The 23730-nt window shown below is 33.7% G+C and overlaps 1 protein-coding gene across 2 annotated transcripts in view; it reads left to right on the top strand.

The window, feature by feature from the left end:
• Positions 1-23302, top strand: part of LOC110030292 (probable thiol methyltransferase 2) — a 30387-nt gene extending 7085 nt beyond the window's left edge. The window contains exons 3-8 of one of the 2 annotated variants that reach the window (XM_020732934.1): positions 12552-12638; positions 13841-13941; positions 14008-14107; positions 19695-19741; positions 19887-19965; positions 23132-23291. In XM_020732934.1, coding sequence (XP_020588593.1) covers positions 12552-12638; positions 13841-13941; positions 14008-14107; positions 19695-19741; positions 19887-19965; positions 23132-23185 — 468 coding nt within the window. In that variant the 3' untranslated portion in view covers positions 23186-23291. Of the gene's footprint in view, positions 1-12551; positions 12639-13840; positions 13942-14007; positions 14108-19694; positions 19742-19886; positions 19966-23131 lie in introns of both variants that reach the window. The other variant, XM_020732935.1, reaches the window with a different exon arrangement.
• Positions 23303-23730: the final 428 nt, after the last annotated feature.

Raw genomic sequence — 23730 nt, forward strand, 5'->3', positions numbered from 1 at the left:
TCTCCAAAGGATATCTCTTGGAACCTTATCGTAAGCTTTTTCTAAATCAATAAAAATCAAATGTAGATTCATTCTCCTTATTTTCTTTTTCTCCATCAAACTTCTCAATAAATGTATAGCTTCCATAGTAGACCTGCCCGACATAAATCCAAATTGATTATTAGAAATCTTATAAAAATTTATACTTGATAGTTATCACCAAAATAATATTTAACTATATATAAATAGTAGAATAATTTTATAAAAATTTTAAAAATATGTTAAAGTATCATTTACTAATAATATAACATTATAATGAATATGTCAACATATCAAATAACACCTTAGAATGTGACAGATTTTAATTTCAATTTCTATTTGTGAAAATATTTATATTAATATCTCAATAACATATATTAAGAAATCTATACATTTATCAGCTTATATATTAACTATAAGTAGTCTTAATTATAATATTATCAAATCAATCTTTGTATTTGATTCATTTATTTTTCTAATAGCAAGTAAGAAATATGAATTAAGATCAAATCGTATTTATGTACGATTCTTTTGTTTTTTCAATAGTGAATAAAAATCATTAATTAAGATCAAAATATATTTACGTTTTGGTAGAAGAAGAACATCATGTTGAAGTTGATCCTAGCAGTTGAGTAACTGTTGCCTAAGGTGGTTGATGCCATAAACTTAAGTAAAATCTTTAATAACCAAGCATGCCATGTGGCTATCAATAGAGCCATTATGCTAGAATTTGATGGCATAATGCTAGGAGGATGTGTAATAGACTCTATTGTATTTTTATTTAGCAAGATAATTATTTCAGTATACATAGCTTGTTTTCATTGGAGATCCATTACTGCAGTGCGTTGGGGATAATGACTGATGACAAAAACATGTTAAACCATCAAATATTAAATGAAGAAGACAGAAATTGAATAGGATGACCTTTGTCATTTACATTTTTGAGGGACAATGTACATAGGGAGATTAAAGAATTCTCTTAGAGGTGAATGCTTAGATGGACCAAATGATGTTGATAGAAGTGTTGCAGAAATAATATAATGAATTCATCACCTAAACCCACCCCTCTGAAGGTGGAGTGATAGGAATCGATACTTTGGGAGGAAAATGTACTGTTGGAAATGATGATTTAGAAGTAGTAGCGAAGAGAAGTACGGAAAGGGATCTTGACAGATAACATCTATTGAATTATAATTTCATCTTATAGTCAAGTCATAACAATGATTTCTGTAGAATGGGGTTAGCTTAGAAAGATATAACGAATCTCTTATGGAGAGAGTTTGTCATTGGCCAGAAAGGAATATATAAAGTACCCAACCAGAAACTGTAGGTGTGATAAGAAAAGAGGATTGTGCTTGACAAAGTATGGAGAAGCATTGTCTTGGAGAAGACGAGATACAATTAATAAGATAGCATACATTTGCCACATCACCCTCTATTAATGAGGAACATTCATTTAGGGGCATTTAATTTGGGCTATGTCAAGTAGATGATAACATTTATGTTAGATAACACTATTATGTTGAGATGTATAAAGATATGAATTCTTATGAATAATCCAAATGTTAGACTAAATGAGTTAAATTGAGATTGTATAAACTAAAAAGTACTATTAATTCAAAGATTTTTACTCAGTAGAAAAAAATAACATTTATTTTCTATTAGAAGTGTGAAATAACGGCAAAACATTAAAACCTATAATTGATCAATCATACCCATATGAATTAATAGTGTTCATCATCAAGTATTATAGTACGAAATCTTAGGCATTAATATTAGATTAAGCCAACTCAAAAAAGGGACACTACGGGACTTAACATTGAAGATGGAAAATAGAAAATGCGCTCGCTAGCAAGCTTGTTGTTGTTATATTCAAACTTGGGCAATGAAGGGTAGATAAGATCAAACTCTGAAAGTTTTATTGGTTGAGATATAACCCAAAGGCAATGTCACTTATACCAGGTGAGTGGAAGAGAAGCTAGGAGGGAGCTTAAGTTTCAAGGAATTAACCCTGCTAATTTCAATACTTCCACCTATCGTCACTCTCTTATTGAGTTATCGGAAAACACAATGAGATGGATAAAAAATTATAAACCAATTGTAAGGCTTAATAATATATTGAATTAATGTATAACAAATTATTAAAAAATTGGGAATATATTAAATATCTAGTGAGATAAGTTTTTGAAATAAAGACAACCTTTTTTAGATATAAGAAAGGGAGAACCATCAACAATAATGACATAATCATGATGTTTTAGAGAAAGCAAATTAAGAGAAGAGAATAACCATCAATCACCTTATACTTGAAGAAACAACTTCTCCAAAATATAGCATAGTAAGCATATATGGATGCTTGAGAGCTTTAAACACAGTGATCAAATTTCATTGAGCAAGAGTGTCGGACTTTAAAGTGTTAAAGAAAATTACTGCGAAAGAGTCTCCTTTTAATTTCTCTGCGGAATAGGATCATCGGATCCGAGAGAACCAGAACAAAAATTCAAACACTAAAACACAGTTAGGTAACCAGAAAGCACGCAAGGATTTTGCGTGGAAAACTCGAGAATAGAAAGAAACTATTGAGACACACCACCAGAAATTTCACTATGAAATTCAAAAAGTTTTACAAAGGACTCACACAAGTTTCTTCTCCACACTCACATGAAGAAACTTACAGGACTTGTACCAAAAATCTTCTCTCTTATTCGACAAAAAAGTCATGCCAAATCACTGAAATCCACCTCTTTAACACCCTCACCTTCACCGGGATGCTCATCGAAGAATTTAGAAAAAAGAAAGAACAAGCTCTCCGATACACGCTAAAAAATTGGCTCAAAAACTAATTTTTCGTGTAGTAAACGCACCGGGCGCATAAGCGCCCAAAAATGACGCCTAAGCGCCAAGCACTCGGTATCGACACCCCATAATAGACGCCTAGGCACCAATAGACTGGCGCCCATGCGCCGGTGTCTCGGGAATAAGAGCAATGACCAAAGCTGGCGCCTAGGCGCCAACTCTTGTTCGAGCAGCACCTAAGTGGGCGCTTAAGCGCCCACAACTTGGCGCATATGCACTGGGTGCCTTGTGCTTAGGCTCCACAATCCAACAATCTTCGACTTGGAGATTAAAGCACCCAACACTAGTTATGTATCTCTATTTGAATCGACTTCATAGTCACGTACCGTGATCACGTACAGTTGTGTGGTCGACCCCCAATCTCAATCTTCATGAAACCCAATTAAAGCCATGCATAGCTACAATTTCTCAACAGTCACCACTTTTGTCAACATATTCGCAGGATTCTCAGCTGTAAGTATTTTTTTCAGAATTAATTTCCTATCTTTCAGAAGAGATCGAATGAAATGATATTTGAATTGGACGTGTTTCATCCTAGCATGAAAAATAACATTTTTAGCAAGATGAATCACACTTATACTGTCATTGTAGAGTCTTCCAATTACCTCCCCCTTACCCAATTCTGCCATGAAATTCTGTTAGCTAAATTATCTCCTTGCTAGCATCAGTAATAACAACATATTCAATCTCTGTAGTAGAAAGTGCAACGATCAACTGCAACCTGTAAACCTAACTCACCGTTATGCTCCCTAATTTGAAGATATACCCCGTTGTACTTCTCCTACTGTTCACATCTCCTGCCAGATCAAAATCTACGAATTCCTGTAGACTGATTCCTGCACTTTTATAGCAAAGTGTCCTGAGAATCCACTTTATCTCCTCTCAATGATTTCTTTCTGGATTGCCTATGTACCTGCTGACCACTCCCACTGCATATGCAATATCTGACCTGGTATAAATCATCGCATGTATCAAACTTCCAACTTCTGAAGCATACGGAGTTCTTTCGATCTGTGCTTATTCTCTTTCAGAGTTAGGCGATACCTCTTTAGATAGTTTGAAGTGACTACCTAAGGGAGTGCTAACTGGTTTTGCCTCACTCATGTTGAACGTTTGTAGGATCTTCTCAACACTTTGTCTGATACAACTTAGTGTTTATGCATTTCTGTCTTTGGTGATTCTCATCCCGAGGATTTTTTTTATTGGACCTAAATTCTTCATCTTGAACTCACTGGATAACTATTTTTTGGAGTCTCTAATTTTCTCCATATCTATCCATACAATCAACATGTCATCCACATATAAAAGAAGTAAAATATAATGGTCACCGAAGTGTTTGATGAAACAATAGTGGTCTATCTGGTGCTTCATGTACTCATTGTCTGACATGAACATGTCAAACCATCTGTACCAGACTCTTCTTCAATCTGTAGACCAAAGCTTCTGTCTGAACCTTATAATCTTGTGGTTGTACCATGTTTAGCTCATCCTTCAGATCTCTAGGTGAGAAAGCTGTTTTTACATCCATCTGCTCTAGATGTAGATCTTCCTCTGCTAATAGACTCAGCATAACCCTGTTAGTCGTTATCTTCACCACTAAGGAGAAGATCTCTGTGTAATCCATTTCTTCTATTAGAAACCCTTCACAACAAGTCTTGCCTTGTAGCACTTGCTATCGGCTGACTCATCTTTCAGCCTGTAGACCCAAGACCCACTTGTTGTGCAGTGCTCAAATCCCAAGTCTGGTTTGACTCCAAAGATTGCATTTCTTCATGCATGACGAGCTCCCACTCTATTGAATCTTCAACTTGAGTGGTCTCCTCAAACACTCTGGTTCATCATTATCAGTTAATAAAAAATAGTGTAAAGAAGGAGAATACCTTTGTATTGGTTGTTTCACGCTACTGGATCTTCTGACATCTGTAACAGGTGACTGAGGAACTTCTAATGCTTCTTCTGATCGAGCACTACTTCTTTCTCCATCTTTCTAATCATCAGTATCTTCTATCTCCACATCTCTAGATTCTTTAGAAGTAGCTGACGAAATGTCCTGAGTTTTGACCCTGTCCTTGTACATCCCTATTTCGTTGAATGTGACGTCCCTGCTTCTAATAAATTTCTGATTATGATAATCCCAAAACTTGTAGTCAAACACATCTGAGTCATATCCAATGAAGGTGCGCTTGATAGATTTTGAGTCAATCTTGCTCTTGAACGCTGCATCAACATGCACATATGCAGAACACCCAAATACTCTTAAATAAGATAAACATACATTTTTGTCAGTCCAGACTTCTTTAGACAAGTCTTCCTCCAAAGGTACTGATGGACTACAGTTTATTTAGATAGACAATTGTCTGCTTTTGCCCAAAATTGTTTTGGCAAGCCTGCATGCAGTCCCAAGCTTCTAGCACGCTCTGTGATCGTTCTATTTAAGCGCTCGACCACACCATTCTGCTCTGGTGTCCCTAGGGCAGTGAACTCATGTCGAACCCCCTCTGTAGCACAGAAATTTCTGAACTTCTGATCACAGTACTCACCCCCATTATCTGATCTGAGACACTTCAACTTCAAGCCTGTTTTATTTTCTGCCATAGCCATCCATTTCTTAAAGGCTTCAAATACATCAGATTTCTACTTTAAGAAATAAATCTTTATCTTTCTCGTGTGATCATCAATCAAAGTGACAAAATAACGAAAACTCTCATTAGGCTGAACTGGAGTAGGACCCCATACATCAGTATGCACTAACTTCAGTTTATTTGATTTCACAATTACACCGCTCTTGGAGAAAGAAACATTCTTCTACAAAATATAGTCTTCACAGAAATTTAGATCAACTGATTTCAGACATCGAAGCTTATTATTTGAAAGTAGGGACTTCATCCATTTCTTGTTCATATGGCCAAGCCTAGGTCCCACAGACTTGCATCCACCCTAATTCCAACCACATCAATGAAATCAACCATTTCATTGATCAAATAAAGGGTGCCTTCAAGATTGCCCTGAGCTATCACTAATGCCCCTGGTCGCCTTCCACGAATCACCCGTGAAAATAGTCACAAGTCCTGACTTTGTCAGCTGGCTCACAAAGAAATAGTCACAAGTCCTGACTTTGTCAGCTGGCTCATGTCTTTTCAACTATAATTCCAGTAATGTTGTCATAAGATTTCTTTTCAAACTAGGAACATGTCTGACTATTGTAAGCTTCCAGAATTCTCCATTCGATAACTTGATATTAATATCACCCTTTTCAACTATACTGCAAGCCTTGTTATCTCCCAGATATATCTTCCTTAGATCATTCTGAGTGTAGTTTTTAAATACCTCTTTATTGGGGCAAGCTTGAAAAGTGACACCTGATTCTACTATTCAGGATTCTAACTAGGGATAAACTCCACCACCAGCTTTCCTTGGAGCTTTGCAGTCATTCTTGAAATGCCCCTTCTTACCGCAGTTCCAACATTCTCCTCTGCTTGATTTGAAATTTCCTTTCTTGGTTTTAGATCTGCCTCTGCCTATATTCATGCCCAGATTCCTTCCTCTATTATCAACATTCAACACAAAACCTAAAGGTTCACCATTCGCTACTTTTCTGCGAACTTCTTCATTGAACATTAGACTTACAATATCATCGAAGTTCAACTTTGAAGTCCCTGAAAAATTACTCACCGCCATTGTCAAACCATCCCAGCTTTCCGACAATGAAGATAACATTACCGTGCTCTTACGTCATTTGTCAAACTTGATCCCCACAGTGTTGAAGTTATTGAGATGCTCTGCCACTAAACTGGTCCACCATCTTCATGTTGAATAATTCCTTCATCAGATAAGTCTTACTAGAAGCAAAAGGTTTTTGTACATCTTCGTCAGTGCCGCCATGAGATCCACCTTCGTTTTCTCATTCACAATGTTAAACACAACAGATGAGGAAAGTGCAACTTGATCAAATCTAGTGTCGTTTGATCCAACATTTCTCATTCCTCCATAGGCATAGACTCAGACTTCCTTGTGATTCATTGTAGTGGCAAGTATAATTTTTTCTGATACAACAAATCCTCCACCCGTATCTTCTAGAAAGCAAAGTTCGTCCTATTTAACTTCTCCACTTTGAACCTTACTTTTTCAACAATTGTTCCTACTCGAATCGAAACCCGTTTTGATACCAGTTTGTTAGGAAAAACTACTGCGAAAGAGTTTCCTTTTAATTTCGTCGCTGAATAAGATTGCATGATTCGAGAAAACCGGAACAAAAATTTAAACATAGAAGCACAATCAAACCAATCAGAAAAACATACAAAGATTTTACGTGGAAAAAGATGAGAACAGGAAAAAACCATGGAGCCACACTACCAGAAATTCTATTATAAAATTTAGAAAGTTTTACAAAGGGCTTACATAAGTTTCTTCTCCACACTCACATGAAGAAACTTATAGGACTCACACAAGTTTCTTTGTCAGTGCTGCCAAGCGTTCTGTGTCGGCGCGCCATAATGGACACCTAGGCACCAGTCTCTTAGGAATAAGTGCCGCATCCGCTATAGAGCGGGCACATATGCGTCCAAAGCCGGCACCTAGGCGTGTACTTTTTTATTCGAGCAGCACCGAAGTAGGTGCTTAAGTTCCCACAACCCGGCGCATATGCACCGGGTCTGGGTGCCTTGTGCTTGGGCTCCACAGCCCAACATAAAGAGATGGCTGAAGTGATAGACTTCGTTCATAGTGTGGCTAGAGGTATACTAGCTAGTGAAGTGATAGATAGCTTTGGTCCAGCAATATTCTGAAGAATGATTAGCATATCTTTAGTGAGAGTAAGAGGAAACATTAATTTTTTCTACGATCACGACCACTATTGATCTAACCACCATAATCATATCCATTACAATGTCCCATAACAATTTTATACTGTATAAAAAATGGTGGAACCAAAAGCTCAGTGATTTGGAAGATACTGATTTCAATGTTGGGATTACGGAATCTATTAGCATTTAAGATTATACATGTTGGCGGAAGGACGAGTTTCAGACAGTAATATTGTGATAGGAAATTCTCATTTATATTTCTGCCAGATTGTTTGATCAATTACATATTTGCGAGGCTATGAAGTCCCACATCTTCTTGGCAATGTTTTTAATAATGACAATTTAGGCAATAAAATTATTTAGTAACTTGGCAAGAACAGTGTTGTTTAATCTCAATGAAGCAAATTGATGTATTTTATCCTAGGAATAGACTAGTAAGCAAAATGCCCTTCATCATAGGTGATAGTTGGTGGTTGTGGAGGAGGATTTCAAGTCATTAAGATCAGATTGAGATGCCATGCTATTTTTGAGTGAGAGAGCCTAAAGAATCAAAGAACTAACTAATATATTAAGAAATTGCTATGTATGAATCATTGTGCCCAAGATAGCAGATGGTGGCAACGAGCGCCATTACTATAGAAATAATGTGAAGATCAGGCATGCGAGCATAGTGGATTCACAAGTTGGTGTGTTGGTGTGTCGGCAAGTGATGGAGTTAACAAATGAACAAGTGTGTTCAGGCAAGCAGGCTAGAGCAGGAAAGATAAAGCGATATTAGGGAGACATAAATGCAAACTTAATAAAAAGGTAGGTACACTAATTATGATGACTTGTGTTGGGGTGATACAAACTGATAGCAACTTTAGCATAGGCTAAAATGACAATTATAATATGAATGTATGGTGTAAACTTGATTAGAAAGACAATGATTATAGCATCAACTTTAAATAGAATTGTAAAAAATAGACCTAGTTTATCTTATATATATAGGTAAGGGTAGAAGATGCGCTATTAAGTCAACTTAATTTTTTAGAAAAACTATTTAATAAGAGGGTCACATGGATAGAAATTGTGCAAAAATATTTGTTGAACTTAAAATGAAGGCATCATACAACACTTGACAAAAATAAATGGAGTTAAAATTCAAAAAGCACTTTCTATGTAGTTTTGATAAGGTTAATGATGGTGTGATGATGCTCTAAAATTAACTTGATTGCTTGGAAAAATAACTCTTTGGTTGAAAGCAAAAATGTTAGCATGTTTTATTGTTTAGTAGAATTGATTTATTTATTTTTAACAGTTAGAATAAGCTATGTGGTGTAGCAAAATGTGTTTGGCATTGCTTGATTAAACTGTTTTATATATGCTGACTTGTAAATCTAACCAGAAATTTATTGGATATGGCTACTCATTAGAATGATGACAATGGTGATGAGGACCATTTGGAGGCTTCTTATGTAAATGATTAAATATGATTTGAATATTTGAAGAGGATATTGAGAAGAAAATTTTGGAAAGAAATAGTATGGAGCAGCACCAAATGAAAGCAAGACAGTGAAATTACACTTACATTGTTTTGATGCAAACAAAGAAGGGTAGAAGATGCACAAGTGAGATAAATTAATTTATGTGGAAGAACTATATAATAATAGGGGTAAAAGCGATGGTTACATGGAAAGAAGTGCAAAAATATACATAAAATATAAAGTGAAGACCACGTGTGTCACTAAAAAAAAAAGAATGGAGTTAAAATTCATGAAGCATACCTTAACTAGTTGTGATAAGGTTAATGATGATGTGATAATGCTCTAAAATTAACATGATTGCTTAGAAAATAAGTAATCTTTTTTGGACTCCATTACTTAGAAAATAAGCTATGTGATGTAGCACAATGCAATGACATTGCTTGATTGGATTATTTTTTAAATCTAAACTTAGATTTATTGTGGGTGGCTAATGATGAGGATGGTGATAATGATGGTTTGGGCATTAGGAAATGGTTTGGATTTGATTTGACTTTTTAAGAGTATTGAGGAGGAAAATTTAGGAATGAAAAAGGCTAATTTCTAGCTTGTCTTTCACATAAAAGAGTTGGTGTTGTATTTTCTACAAAGATGATGTAGTAAAAAGGAAAATGATTCATTGAGAGTCATGGGAATGAATTTTAATTTACTTGTTTTTGGATTTATTTTAGGAAGGATTTTGAGTCCAAGTAAAGGAAAAAAATATCTTTAGGAGTTCTAAAGAAAGAATAAAAAAATTGAAAAGACGTTTTTTAAAGAAATTAGAAGATAGATTTAAGTTTATGAATTGCAATTTGGAATTAAGAAAATGTAAAAGATAAGAAACTCAAAACAAAATCACATTTTATCATCTAGTTTCTTATGAAATGTATTTTAGTTTTTTTTATTTTTAGGGCACATGTAAATTTAACATATATCAATCTGCTTTCATGGCATGACCCCTAGATACAATTATTTGTCCGTGTTAAGGATTCATTTGATTCAAATTATTTTGCCTACTTTGTCAAATAAATTATATATATTTAGGGTTGTCAAAACGGTTCGTTGTTCTCGAACAACTTGTGTTCGACTCGTTAAGAAGCTCTTGTTCGGCTCTTGTTCGCTAAGTTAATGAGTTGAACACGAGCAAAGATTTATTCGTTCAGTCGCTAAGTTAATGAGTTGAACACGAACAAAGATTTATTCGTTCATGTTCGGCTTGTTTTGGCTCCAAATACTACTCATCAGTTATATTGAAGAAAAATATTTTAAAAAAATTGACTACAAGGCTATAAAAATTTATAATCAATTAAAAGTATTAGTTAATAAAATAGAATAAAATTTATTAAATTAGATTCAAATGATATTTTAATATAAACAATAATTTTTAAATCTTGCCCCAACCCTTAACATCTTTTGGCTACGTGATTAGGTTTGTCAAAACAACTATTTATTTGTGAACAACTCGTGTAACGAGCCGAATGCGAACACACTTTTTGAGCTCGACATATAAACAAGTCGAACACGAGCTGAGCCTGGGCTCGCTCGTGTTCGGCTCGTTCACACCCCTACATATATTGTTTGGATGAAAAAAGTTGGACAATTTTATCATAGATCTAGAAAAATTTTAGACGTTAAAACATAATTTGTGGCTTTTGAAGTTGCTTTAATTGGAAAAAAAGAAAAGGGGATTTACATATATAACACTCAAAATTTTTTATATAACAAATTTATACTTAAATTTATCCATTTACTTTTAAAGCACCCAAAACATTATATTTGCTAAAAATTAACCCTTCCTATTAAAAACAGTGCTCGATTTTGGCGAGGCTATTGGAGTTCAAGAAAGCGAGAGAGATCCCGTTTGAGCAGGATTTAAGCACGATTTAACCTAAATCCTGCCAAATAGCAAAAATAACAAAAATGGTAAGTTTAAATTCTACATGATGTTAATATCATTTCATCTCTTTTTTTCTTTAGTTCTCAGATTTATGGGATTTAGAGGAACTGAAGAGCGCGAAGAGGGGGTGATGAAAGGGGGAAAAAGACGAGGGTTACCTTCCTCTATGGTTTTGGGTAGGAGTCGAGGGAGAAAGATGAAAGTTTCAGAGGTCTTTGTATGTCGCGATCCCATCCTTGCCTTTCCTAGTTAGCTCTAGTTGTGTTTGTTTGTATCACAATCATTTTGGTAATGAGATGGGGAAGTGGACTAGCATTACTATTTTTAATGAGAAGATTATTTTTGAGAAAATATAATGTTTTGGGTACTTTAAATGTAAATAGATAAATTTAGGTGTGAAATTTGTAATATAAAGAGTTTTGGGTGTTATGTATGTAAATTCCTCTAAAAGAAAGCATATGCGATGACGATTGGGGCCTAAGGTTGAGATATGATTTGGTGAGGATGAACCATCAATGTTTCATAACGATGAATTATGATAGTAAACAAGAAGCTGAAAGCATATTATGGACAATCCCATGAATTATTTAACAATGATTGCCATCATAATGATCTTCTCATGTGTAGAAGCACAAGATTTGGCTCAATTTGGTATGATAAGGTGCAACGATGCAAAAGATATCATTATTCAATTGACATAGTCAATGGAATATGAAACTACTCTTGGATGATTACTAACCTTTTATATTTGACAATTGTCATAAAGATAAGGAAATAAATCATAAAATATAGGAAGATTTTACTTTACAAATGCTTGAAGATGTGTATTTCAGTTTTTAAAATTAAAAATGGTGGTATTTTTTGTGTTATGGAACATTTGGGTGGTATAAATATATAAAGTAAAGTTTAGGCGTTCGATATGTAAATACTTACATGTGTGGTCTTAGTCATTATAACTTATTTTGATTCCTTTAAGCTCATTTTTCATTCTTCTTATTGAATCTTATATGTGGCGTTAAATTTGTTCTTTGTAAATCATTTTAAAAAACTTCTATCCCTGTAACCATTGATCTACCTTTTTTGTTTTAATTTTTCGACGTTATGTATTCATCTAATAGGCCGATTTTTTACATTAACTGTACGTGTCTTAACCATCTAATTTTATTTTCCATCATCTTATCTTTAATGGATGTTTCTGTAATATTTCTTTTGATATAATTATTCCTGAATTTATCTTTATTAGCTTTACCATACATCCATCTTAACATTCTCATTTTTGCCACACTCAACTGACATTAATGCCTTTTTTTCAGCTCAACATTTGGATCCATACAACTTCGATTCTCCATTGAACTTTCAAAAAATAAATTTAGTAGTTATATATCCTCATTTATATCATCATTATGAACTTTGATTTGTTTTATCTATTTTCTTTAAGTTTGATTCAAACCAAATATGTTTTCTTATATATAGGGTTATGATGTGGTTGCTATGGCCAGCTCTACGCGCTTTGTTGTAGGCTTGGATGTATCAACTACTGCTATTAATAAGGCCAAAGAGGTATGTTTATTATGTGAAAAATAAAGCTATACTCCCCAAACAAATTACTTATAAACTGAATTTTCTAGATTCTCTTGAACTAGATTAGCAGGTGCGTATTTCTTTCCCATTTTATTTAGTCCAAGCACCCGCACCCACACAAAAGATTTAGATACTTCGGTGATCTTATTTGGGGAGCTTACCATTACTCTTATGTGAAAGATGAATGAGTGAAGAATCCCTACACTAGTTCAATTTCTGATGCATGATCCACTTACAAAGGTGGAATCATCAAAACATGATGCTCCGATAGAAAAATATGAACATGAGTCCTAGCTTTTCATTTTTTGAATAATTGGCTCTGAAAAACTCTCCATTTACTGGCTGATTTATTGATGTAAAGTTTCTTGATCCAAGATGAAAGAGAAAGGGCATACTTCCCATGAACATTGCTCTCTTGAAGAAGCCTTCAGCATTGTAATCCACTAACAGGATCTATCTTGAGAAACGCATGTATGACTAGAGCACTAGGGGACGGCCATGTCGAGCTTTTTTTTGTCTAATCCTTCAACTTTAGATAGATTGAAATGCTGTATACTTGTATTAGAATGAGCACCAGAGGAATACTTAACAGTTGGAGCTGGAGTTAAGCGTACGTTGGAAATTAACATGATTGTTGCCGGAAGTATCGATTTGGAAATGGCTATTCGGAGGATGCAATCATCCCATGATATCATATCATGCTTCCATTGATTTTTGGCCTGAGTTAAAATAGGTATTTTTGACTAACAAAAGGAAGATATACATAATACCAGTCAACTCTTTTGTAGTTTCGTATCTAACACCATAACATCAATTTTTACATACATGCCACCTTGCCTGTGCATGACAGGTGTATTTCTATTTTTAAAGTTAAAATAATGTTATTTTTGATGTTGTATGAAAATTTTGGATGGTATAAATGTAAAAATTAAAGTTAAGGTGTAAGATATGTAAATACATAAGAATGGTATGTATGTAAACGCTCCGTAGATAAATGCTAAGTTTTGGTTTGTTGGCTTTTTTTTGCTCGTGATATCTTAGTTGCATTAGTCCCTTTTCTTGTTATGATCTCTCATACTTGTAATCCTTTCATGTGATGTTTCTTTTTATCAAGTTTTCGCAAGCAAACTTTGACATAACAAAAATGACTAATTAATCTGTTTTATTTCTGTTAAATCCAGCTGTCTTCTTCATTACCAAATGCAAGATATTTTACTTTCCTAGAAGAAGATTTCTTTACTTGGACCCCACCTGAGCTTTTTGATGTCATTTTTGATTACACGTGAGTCTGATATTGCTGCTAGTTCTTCATTCTCGTGAAAAGCATCTTATGAAGGTGAGAGCGCAGGTTTTTTTGTGCTATACATCCCTCAATGCGGTCAGCTTGGGCAAGTAAAGTAAGCGAACTTCTAAAGCCAAATGGAGAACTTATCACACTAATGTATTTGGTGAGTATTTTGTACTCTTTGCATTTACATACATACCACTCAATTCCTATGTATTTACATGTCTAACACCTAAACTATATTTTTTACATTTATCGCACCCAAATCTTTCATGCCACATCAATAATACCACTTTTAATTTTAAAATGTGAAATATGCATTTTCATGCATAGGTAAGGTGGCATATATGTAATAATTGAAGTTTTGGTTTTAGAAATGTAAATACATGGGTATTAAGTGGTATTTATGTAAATTTTTCTTTATACCTTTTTTGTGAACTGCAGAGCTCTTCCCCTTTGTGCTTATATAAACTTATTTTGTTAGGCGGCTAAGTCTATAAAGATTTATAGATGAGCTTTTCAGAGTTTATTTTTCTAGTCTTGTTTGCATATTCGATGTGTGGGTTGGGCCATAAACGAACCAATGCACTCGATGAACAACTCGAACTCACTTGATTAAGACTCAATCACATTCATTTAAATTAGTAAATAAATAAGCTTGAACAATTTTTAAAAGCTCAGAGCTTAAATAAACTAAGCATTAACATAGTCGAACTTATTCATTTATGTTTATAAACAAACTTGTTTGTTGTTTAACAAGTAACTCGTTAAATAATCGATATTAAGCTCAATGATATTTCATATCATATATGATATATTATTTAAAAAAAAATTTGATTAATTAGAACTTATTTAATTATAAATTTAATAGGAACATATTATTTTATCAATAGTATTTTTTGATTAATTATAAATTATATATTTATTTTATTAATATATAATTATTAGTTATATAATTATTTTATTGAAGTTTAGGTGTTAGATATGAAAATACATAACTTATGTGGTATGTGTGCAACACTCCTTAAAATTAACTTTAAACCCCCACAAACCTCATTTTTCCTTTGACCTCTCAAAGTTTTGTCTCCCGATTTCACTCGAAGCATACAAAACCTTGAATTGTTAGGGCGTTCAAGCATCGAAGGCGATGACGAGATCACGGTGTGCAAGGATTTCTGAATCTCTAGTCTCTTGTATATCTTCCCTTTCCGCTCATCTCATAAATCCTACTCGATTAAAAGTGGTGTTGAGAAAGTGTGGTGCAATCATTGTATCATTGTAATATTGTATGTTATATATGATTAAGAATAAAGATGGTGCAACAACTTAATATAAAAGACATACAAAATTTTCCAAAAAAGCTAGGAAAAGTACAAGTGCATATTATGGGAAAACCAACACCCTGAATGTTGGGGGGGGTGGGGGGGGGGGGGGTGCACCTTAGAAGTATGATCATGCTAAAATATGAGAGATTGCATCCCATATGGTCATGGTTCATGAGTTACCTTTCATTTTAATAGAGTTTATAATGAATAAGTTAATAGGTGCGATCAGATTTGTAAAAATATTTAATAAAATCTTTTTTTGAAAATATAAATACTCGTTTGAATTTTTAGCTTGTTTAAATACTCGTTCACTTGTTATAAATTGAGCTAATACAAATTAAGTTCAAATATTGAAAAAATTAAACAAGTCAAGCTTGAACAATGTATGAAAGCTTTACAGAAGCTCAAACTGAACATGAATAACTTATAATTATACTAAGCCAAGTCCGAACTATGATCGACTCGGCTCGATTACAGCCCAATGTGTTGGGCAGTCGTTCTTCTGCTTTTTATGTTTTATGGAGTTCTTTCCATTTGTTGACTTTGTTATTTTTTTGCAAGTCTTTAAGCGTATCATTTCCAATTAATTCTTTCAAGGTCATGATTATTTTTTGGTTATTTGAAAAGATACATTAACAATGTTCATGAATATGTTATAATACATTTATTATTATTTTTTTTTTCATAATATAGCTCGACAAAGAATCAGCTTTGTGCATAATGCCTTTAAGCTTATTGTTGTAGCTCCAAAGGTTGAAATATTACACAAAATAATTTCTTGCGTAAAATTTCTCAAATAATACGTCAATAGGAGACAATTTCGAAAGTTTTGCTTAAGTGCTGCCTGCTTCACACATGAAAATCGTAGATTTGAATATGCTTGCTGCAGCAAGAGTTCTCAAGAACCAAACAGATTAATGGAGACGAATAATGTAATAGGCTGACTGCAATGAAGCAAGAATGTTTTTTTTAATGTTTTTTCAACTAAGCAAAATTATATGGAGAGAATGGTGAGCATCATGACATTGATATTTAATGGTAAATTGAAATAGTCATTTTAGAGCTTGTAGTATAATAAAAGTGCGATTTGTGACTATAGTAACATGATAAATCACGTAAGGTTCATAAGGATTTTAAACCTTTTTATTGACAATTTCACTTTTTCTTTAGATTTCCAAGCTTATGGTCCCTAATTTATAGATAAGCATCATGTTATAAACTTTTTTGTAGTGTGCTATGTAAAACAATTGTTCTTTGGTTATTGTCTCATCCACATCATACATGCTGGACGATGAACGTGCTTGGATTTCATCTCACATATGATGTAATTTAGTTTGCTGCTGGCACTAAATTCTGATGTTTGAAATATGATGAATTATTAAATTCAGTTTCCACATCATGCTGAAATGATCATCTGCCTCTACGGCAACACTTTAAAGAAATATTTTTTTCAAACTAACAAATTCCAAATTTAATGTTAAAATTTGATGCATGCCTTGTTTTTCAAATTTTGGTTTTTGGTATTTTTTTCCTTTGTTTTTTTTAAAATAAAAATCTTTCCAATATATTTTATAAAGTAAATACAATTTCAATTATAAAATTTAAGAAAATTCACTATGGGGACAAATCTTCAAGTCGAATGAGTATACAAGCCTAATATTTTTTTTTTTCAAAATGTGAGCAACCAACCAGCAACCAACCATGTAAGGAGTCTTCATATGTGTGGGAGAAATGTACATCTTTTTTGTGTGTGAAAGAAAGGAGCGTCCAAAGTATTTTCTTGAGCCTAGGTGTGTAAAGAGACTCAATTGCAGTGTAATATATACATTTCTCCTCATTTCTTCATAGTAAATTTCTTGTTATGGTATGACTCCATGATTTTTTCTTGTTCTCAGGTTTTTTCACTTTTAATCTTGGTGTTTTGTGTCTTTCTTACTTTGTGTTTCTGTTCGAAATATTTGCTTCTAATCTCTCGAATCAGTGTTCCTTGTTTCATAGTAATTAATCTCCAGTCACAATAAGTGATATCAGAGAGAGGTTTTCAAAGATTTTTAATTCGAGTGGGAGGCTAATGAAACGAGGTATAAAGTAGAGAAAATCAACGGTTCAAATTTTGCTTTCTAGAAAATGCAAATTGAAGATTTATTATATCAAAAGAAACTATATTTGCCGCGGGAAGGAATCACCAAGAAATCGGAGATGATGACTGGAAAACTTTTCTAGGTTTGATCCATCTTGCACATTCTTCATTTTCTGCTTTTGACATTGTGAATGAGAAGACTACTGTTGATTTCATGCCTGCACTAGCATGGATGTATGAGAAACCCTCAGCTTCAAATAAAGTTTTTCTTATGAATAAATTGTTCAATATGAAGATGGTGGACGATAGTTTAGTGACTGAGCACTTGAATAAATTCAGCACTGTGACTAATTAGTTGTGTTATGTTGGCATCAAATTCGATGATGAGGTCAAAACATTGTTAGGATGAACTAGTCATTGTAGTGAGTAATTTTTAGATAACTTGAAGTTAAACTTTGATGATATTGTGGGGTTAGTGCTAAATGAAGAAGTTTGCACGAAGACATGCGACAAAATTTTAAATTTTTCTCTGAATGTTGAAAATATAGGAAGAAATTTGTATAAAAATGCAAGCAAAAAAGGATTCAAGGCTGTGAGAGGACAGTTTAGGTCAAAGAGGGAGAAAGATAGAGGTGAATGCTGGAACAGCGGGAATAAATGTCACTTCAAGACGTACTGCAAAGCTTTACATGTTGGTGATTGAAGTCCAAATAGAAAACTCTCTACTAATGTCTCCATCGATGAAATCCAACGCAACTCCATTGTTTTATCTATAGACAGTATTGAATCATGGGTAGTGGATTTAGATGCTTCTTTTTATGCTTATCCCAACAAAAGGTGTTAAAAAATTATACTCAAAAGTAATCTAGGGAATGTATATTTTGGAGATAACAAGACCTGCAATATTATAGAAAATAGTGATGTTGATATCAGGTTGTCAAATGGATCAAGGTGATTTGTGGAAGGGGATTAGAGGCAATAGTGATGGATCAAGTCAACATTGAAGACATCCTTTTCCTGATCAATGACATGCTTGAATCCATTAGTGTAGTTGGAACAAAAGTTGATGTAGGTTTATGACACTGTAGACTTGGCTATATGAGTGAGAAATATATGAAGTATCTTTTTTAAAAATAAACTTCAGGGTTTAAAATCTATACATTCATATTTTTGTGAAGATTGTGTTTATCACAACCAAAAGAGTGTTACCTTAAAAATTGTGTCAAACATGAAGTCCAAAAAACTGAAATTAATGCATACTGATGTATGGTGACCTACTTCAATTCAGTCTATTGAGAATTCAAAATGCTTTATCACCTCATTGATGATCACATTAGGAATGTGTGAGTGTGTTTCTTAAAACATAAATATGATGTTTTGACATGTAAGAAGTGGAAAGTTATAGTTGAGAAAAAGACAGATCTGAGGTTAAAGTGTCTCAGATCAGATAATAGTTAAATATTTTGTTGTGTATTCCTGTTAAGGGGTGGGGGTTGGGTGGATCTTTCTTGCCTGGAATGGCTCGGCGCCTAGCAGCACAGTTGTGCCTGGATCGTTCTCTGGACCCAAACGCCTGGAAACCCAAAACTCGGGACTAGCGCTCTATTACCGATAACTTTTTCTTGACTTTAGCTCTTTAACTTCTCTTTATTTGTGTGGTCGTACTCTGGATTTCATGATCTCTTATTTGTGAAAGAAAGTGGAGGAGCGTCTGAAGTGTTTTCTCGACTCCAGGAGTGTAGAGAGGTTTGAGTGTGGTGTAATTTGTACACTTCTCATTTCTTCATAGTGGATATTTTGGTGTGGTGTGGTTCAATGGTTTTTTTCAGTTCTCAGTTTTTTTCTATGTTAAATTTTGTTGTTCTTGTGTTTTTCAGTGTTTTTCTCACTTTGTATGCTTTTGTTCTAAGTTTTTGCTTTTGATCTCTCGAATTGATGTTTCCCTAGTTTTCATTTTCTAACACAACATGATCATCTTGGCAAGGTGCATCCTAAGGTATTCTTTTGTATGACACTGTCTAAACGCATCTCTTCTTTGATGATCGACTTTTATGCTATATTTATCTCTATTTTTCCATTAATAATATTTAGGTGCATTTACATACATTCCGCACTATTCTTTTGCATTAACATTCATATTTACATGCATACTACACAGCTTTTAACATCACATAAAAATATAACCATCACTATTCTTTTAAAAGTAAAATATACATTTTCATGCAAAGTTTATGAGACTAAGGTGTTTTAAGTGTAAATATCGAACTTTGGGTGTTAGATATGTAAATAAATAAGAATTGTATGACATGCATGTAATGATTTTTTTTTGTATTGTTGTTGCACAGTTTGATGACCAGGAAGTGGGACCACCATACAATACATCTGTGGCAGAGTGAGTTCCTTTAATTGGTTCTTTATATATCGTAGTTCTTTATATATCGAGTTCTTGTAATCACTTTGAATACAAAAAATAATGATGAATACTTGTCCTGAACCACTGTTTCACTTAATTTTTCATCTGATTTATTATTCTATAGCTATTTGGAGGTACTTAATCGTGTGGGTTTCAAGGCCATTTCAATTGTAGATAATGATCTAGCTGTCAAGCAACGCAAGGTACGCTTATGCTTTGGTTTTCTAGTTTTCAAGAAAATGATGTTTCACATTGTTCTTAGGCTCTGTTTGGAAGAATTCTATGGTGCTTTCCGTTTTACAAGACGCTGAAAAATTTGTTTGGCTACATTACTATTATAGAAATGCTTTGAGAAATTTCTATTTTTCTTTTATAAGCCGTATGTCACCTCCCAAAAGAGCCCTTAAGAGAGGTGGGCAGCCCAGGACTTAAATACTGTTTTTCGGCTCTACACCTAGCCGAGCCGATGTGGCCGTGACATTCTACTCCACCCAATCACGTGACGCCCTTGTCACGGATTGGCTCCACCGAGGGTCCCACTGGACCATGGAGAGTCCACACACCTGACAGACAGTAATCTGCTCTGATACCACTTGTCACCTCTCAAAAGAGCCCTTAAGAGAGGTGGACAGCCCATGACTTAAATACTGCTTTTCGGCCCTACACCTAGCCGATGTGGGACTATTTGTCCGTGACACGTAGCTGTCTTTTCAAATAACTTTAAAGTATGGCTTTACAAAAAACTACTTTTGAACAAAATTTTATAGAGAGATTTACATACATAGAGCACTCAATTCTTATGGATTTACGCATCTCACACCTAAAGTTGTACTTAGAGAATCAAAAGAAAAAGTTTTTATAAATAAAAATAGTTGGTGGTGGAATAATAATATGCAAGAAAAGATAAAATATAAGAAGTTAAGTTATAAAAATTGGTTTAAATGTAAAAGCTTAGAAAACTGAGAAAAATATTAAACGGCCCGTAGGAAGTCTAAGAGAACAATCCGTGACGTTAAAAATTTTGTTTTTAGTGATCTTTATAATAGATTAGATACTAAATGTATAAACTAGCCAAACAAAGAAAAAAGAAAAGTAAAGATTTAACTCAAGTGTATTCAAAGATGAAAATCAAAAAGTACTTTTCTTAGAAAAAGATTTTCAAAATAGCTGGACGAGTTATTTTGATATTTTTTTTAATGAAGTTTCAGAATATACGATCGAATTTAGTGAACTTAATATTATAAATAATAATAAAATGTTTCATTTTTACCGTCCCATTAGTAAAATAGAAGTTGAGTAGGCTTCAAAGAAAATTAAGGGTGGAAAGTCTGTAGAATTTGATGATATCCCAATTGAAATATGAAAATATTTAGGAGATTTGGGAGTTTCTTAGCTTACTAAACTCTTTAATATTATTTTTAAAATAATAAAGATGCCTGAGAAGTGGAGGAAGAGTATTTTGGTCTCCATTTTTAAGAATAAAGGGGATGCACAAAAGTGTGCAAATTATAGAGGAATTAAGTTGATGTGTCATACTTTAAGATTACGGGAGAGAGTAATTGAACATAGTTTAAGACGTAACAAAGATTTCTCATAGGCAATTTGAATTTATGTCAGGCAGGTCTACTATGGAAGCTATGCATTTATTGAGAGATTTGATGGAGAAGTTCTGAGATAATAAGGAGGATCTACATATGATATTTATTGATTTAGAAAAAGCTTACGATAAGGTTCCAAGAGATATCCTTTGGAGTGTTCTTGAGAAAAAAGGTGTTGATATGCCTTATATTCAAGTCATTAAAGATATGTATACAATATGGTCTTACTGGAGCTATTATTTGTGTTCGAAAAGAAAGAGGATTGACCAAATAATTTCCTATTTCTGTTGTTTTACATCAAGGATCTGCTTTAAGCCCATATCTTTTTGCTTTAGTTATGGATGGTCTTACTGGACACTTACAGGAGGATGTACGTTGATGTATGCTTTTTGTTGATGATATCCTTCTCGTGGATAAGACGAGAGAAAAAACTTAGGAAAAACTTGAATTATGGATGTCTATCTTGTAGACTAAAGGGCTTCGTTTGAGTAGAACTAAAACTGAACATATGGAATGCAGTTTTAGCAGTAGTAGCTCTAGTGACAAAAATGCAACTATGGGTGATCAAATTATTAAAAGATGTGAACGCTTTAGATATCCCGGGTCTATTGTTCAAAGTGATGATGATATTGATGGGGATGTTATTAGTAGAATTCAAGTTGGTTGGTTGAAGCGGAGGAATGTTTCTGGCCTATTGTGTGATAGAAAAATACCACAGACTGAAAGGAAAATTTTATAAGATGGTGAGACCTGCAATGCTCTATGGCGCTGAATGTTGGTCTTTAAAAGAGAAACATAAAACTAAGTTAAGTATTATCGAGATGAGAATGATTAGGTGGATGAGTGGTTCTACACTTATAAACAAAATGCGAAATGAATATATCCGTGACAGGGTTGGTGTAGCTCCAGTGACGAACAAAATTAGAGAGTCATTTTAGATGGTTTGGTCACATTAAACGTCGACCATTTGATGATCCGATTAAAAGAGTAGATGTTTTAGATTCGTCTTATGTTAAGAAAGGCAGAGGTAGACCTAGGAGGACTTCGGCATATTGTATAACAATATGATCTTAATTTATTAGAATTAAATGAAAACATGACACTAAATAGATCGCGATGGAGAAAAAGGATTCATGTATCCGACCCCACTTAGTGGGATAAAGGTTTTGCTGTTGTTATCATTGTTGCACACCTAAACTTTCATAATTACATGCATAGCATTTTACCTATGTATATGAAAAATAAATTTGGCCATTAAAAAGTATGATGAGTGATATTTTTGATGTGATATAAAAGAATAGGCTGTTATGCGTGTAAAAATAAAAGTTTTGAGGTGAGATGCGTAAATTGATAAAAATTGAGTGATATGTATGTAAATATCCCAATTTTATAAAAAGGAAAGCTCCGTGAAAGGGAACCTTAGATGCTAATATTGAAGTGCCTCAGAGATTCATATATGTCTAGTTTTATGCCCTTCTTATGGTCCATCTGCTTTGCATGTAGGAAAAAAAAAGATGATTTGAAAGTTAAATTAATTTTGTTTCTTTTCTGTAATCTGTAAGGAAACAGCTATCTTATGTATAAGCATCTGTTAAATGTTACAGATCCCTCAAATGTAATAATTTTATTTTCATGGTCAATGAGTTTAAAACAAAATCATCAATCTATAAAAAGTGATCTCTATCTGCAAGTAATCAAATGGTTCCTCTGTAAAGATTGAATTTTGCTGCATATTGTTTAATCTGACTCTGAACTGTAAGAACTTTGGCAGGGAGCGGAGAAACTTGGAAGGTGGAAAAAAATATTGATTCAGTCATCATTATGATCGAAGGCTCTTCCGCTGGGTAATTTTATACATCACGTACCATTTGCATAAATGGGAATGAAATTTGGAAATTGTAATACATATTTATATTTCTATCCCTTAATAAAAAATTGAAGATTTACACAAATTCCACTTAACTCCTATATATTTACATATCTATTACCTATTTTAATTATATATATATATATATATATATATATATCCAACTTTCTAATGAAGATGATTATGCTAAATTGTTTGCACGTAAAACTGTACATTTTGGGGATGTGTGGATGAAGGTCCTTAAATGGACTACGGAGTTCGATCCGAAAACCGAACTCCCTGTTATCCCAGTCTGGCTAAAACTTTCGGGTTTAAAAGTCCATCTGTTCAATCATGAAATTCTGTTTTCTATAGCTGCTATGTATGGAAAGCCTTTAATGTTGGATGCTCCTACCTTTAATCTAACTAGGTCATCAATGGCTAGAATACTAATTGAAAGGGATGTTACTCTTCCTCCTTCGGAGGAAGTTTGGATAGGCTCTAGTCACACTGGTTATTGGCAA

Source organism: Phalaenopsis equestris, unplaced genomic scaffold (assembly GCF_001263595.1).
Source record: "Phalaenopsis equestris unplaced genomic scaffold, ASM126359v1 Scaffold000694, whole genome shotgun sequence".
NCBI lineage: Eukaryota > Viridiplantae > Streptophyta > Magnoliopsida > Asparagales > Orchidaceae > Phalaenopsis > Phalaenopsis equestris.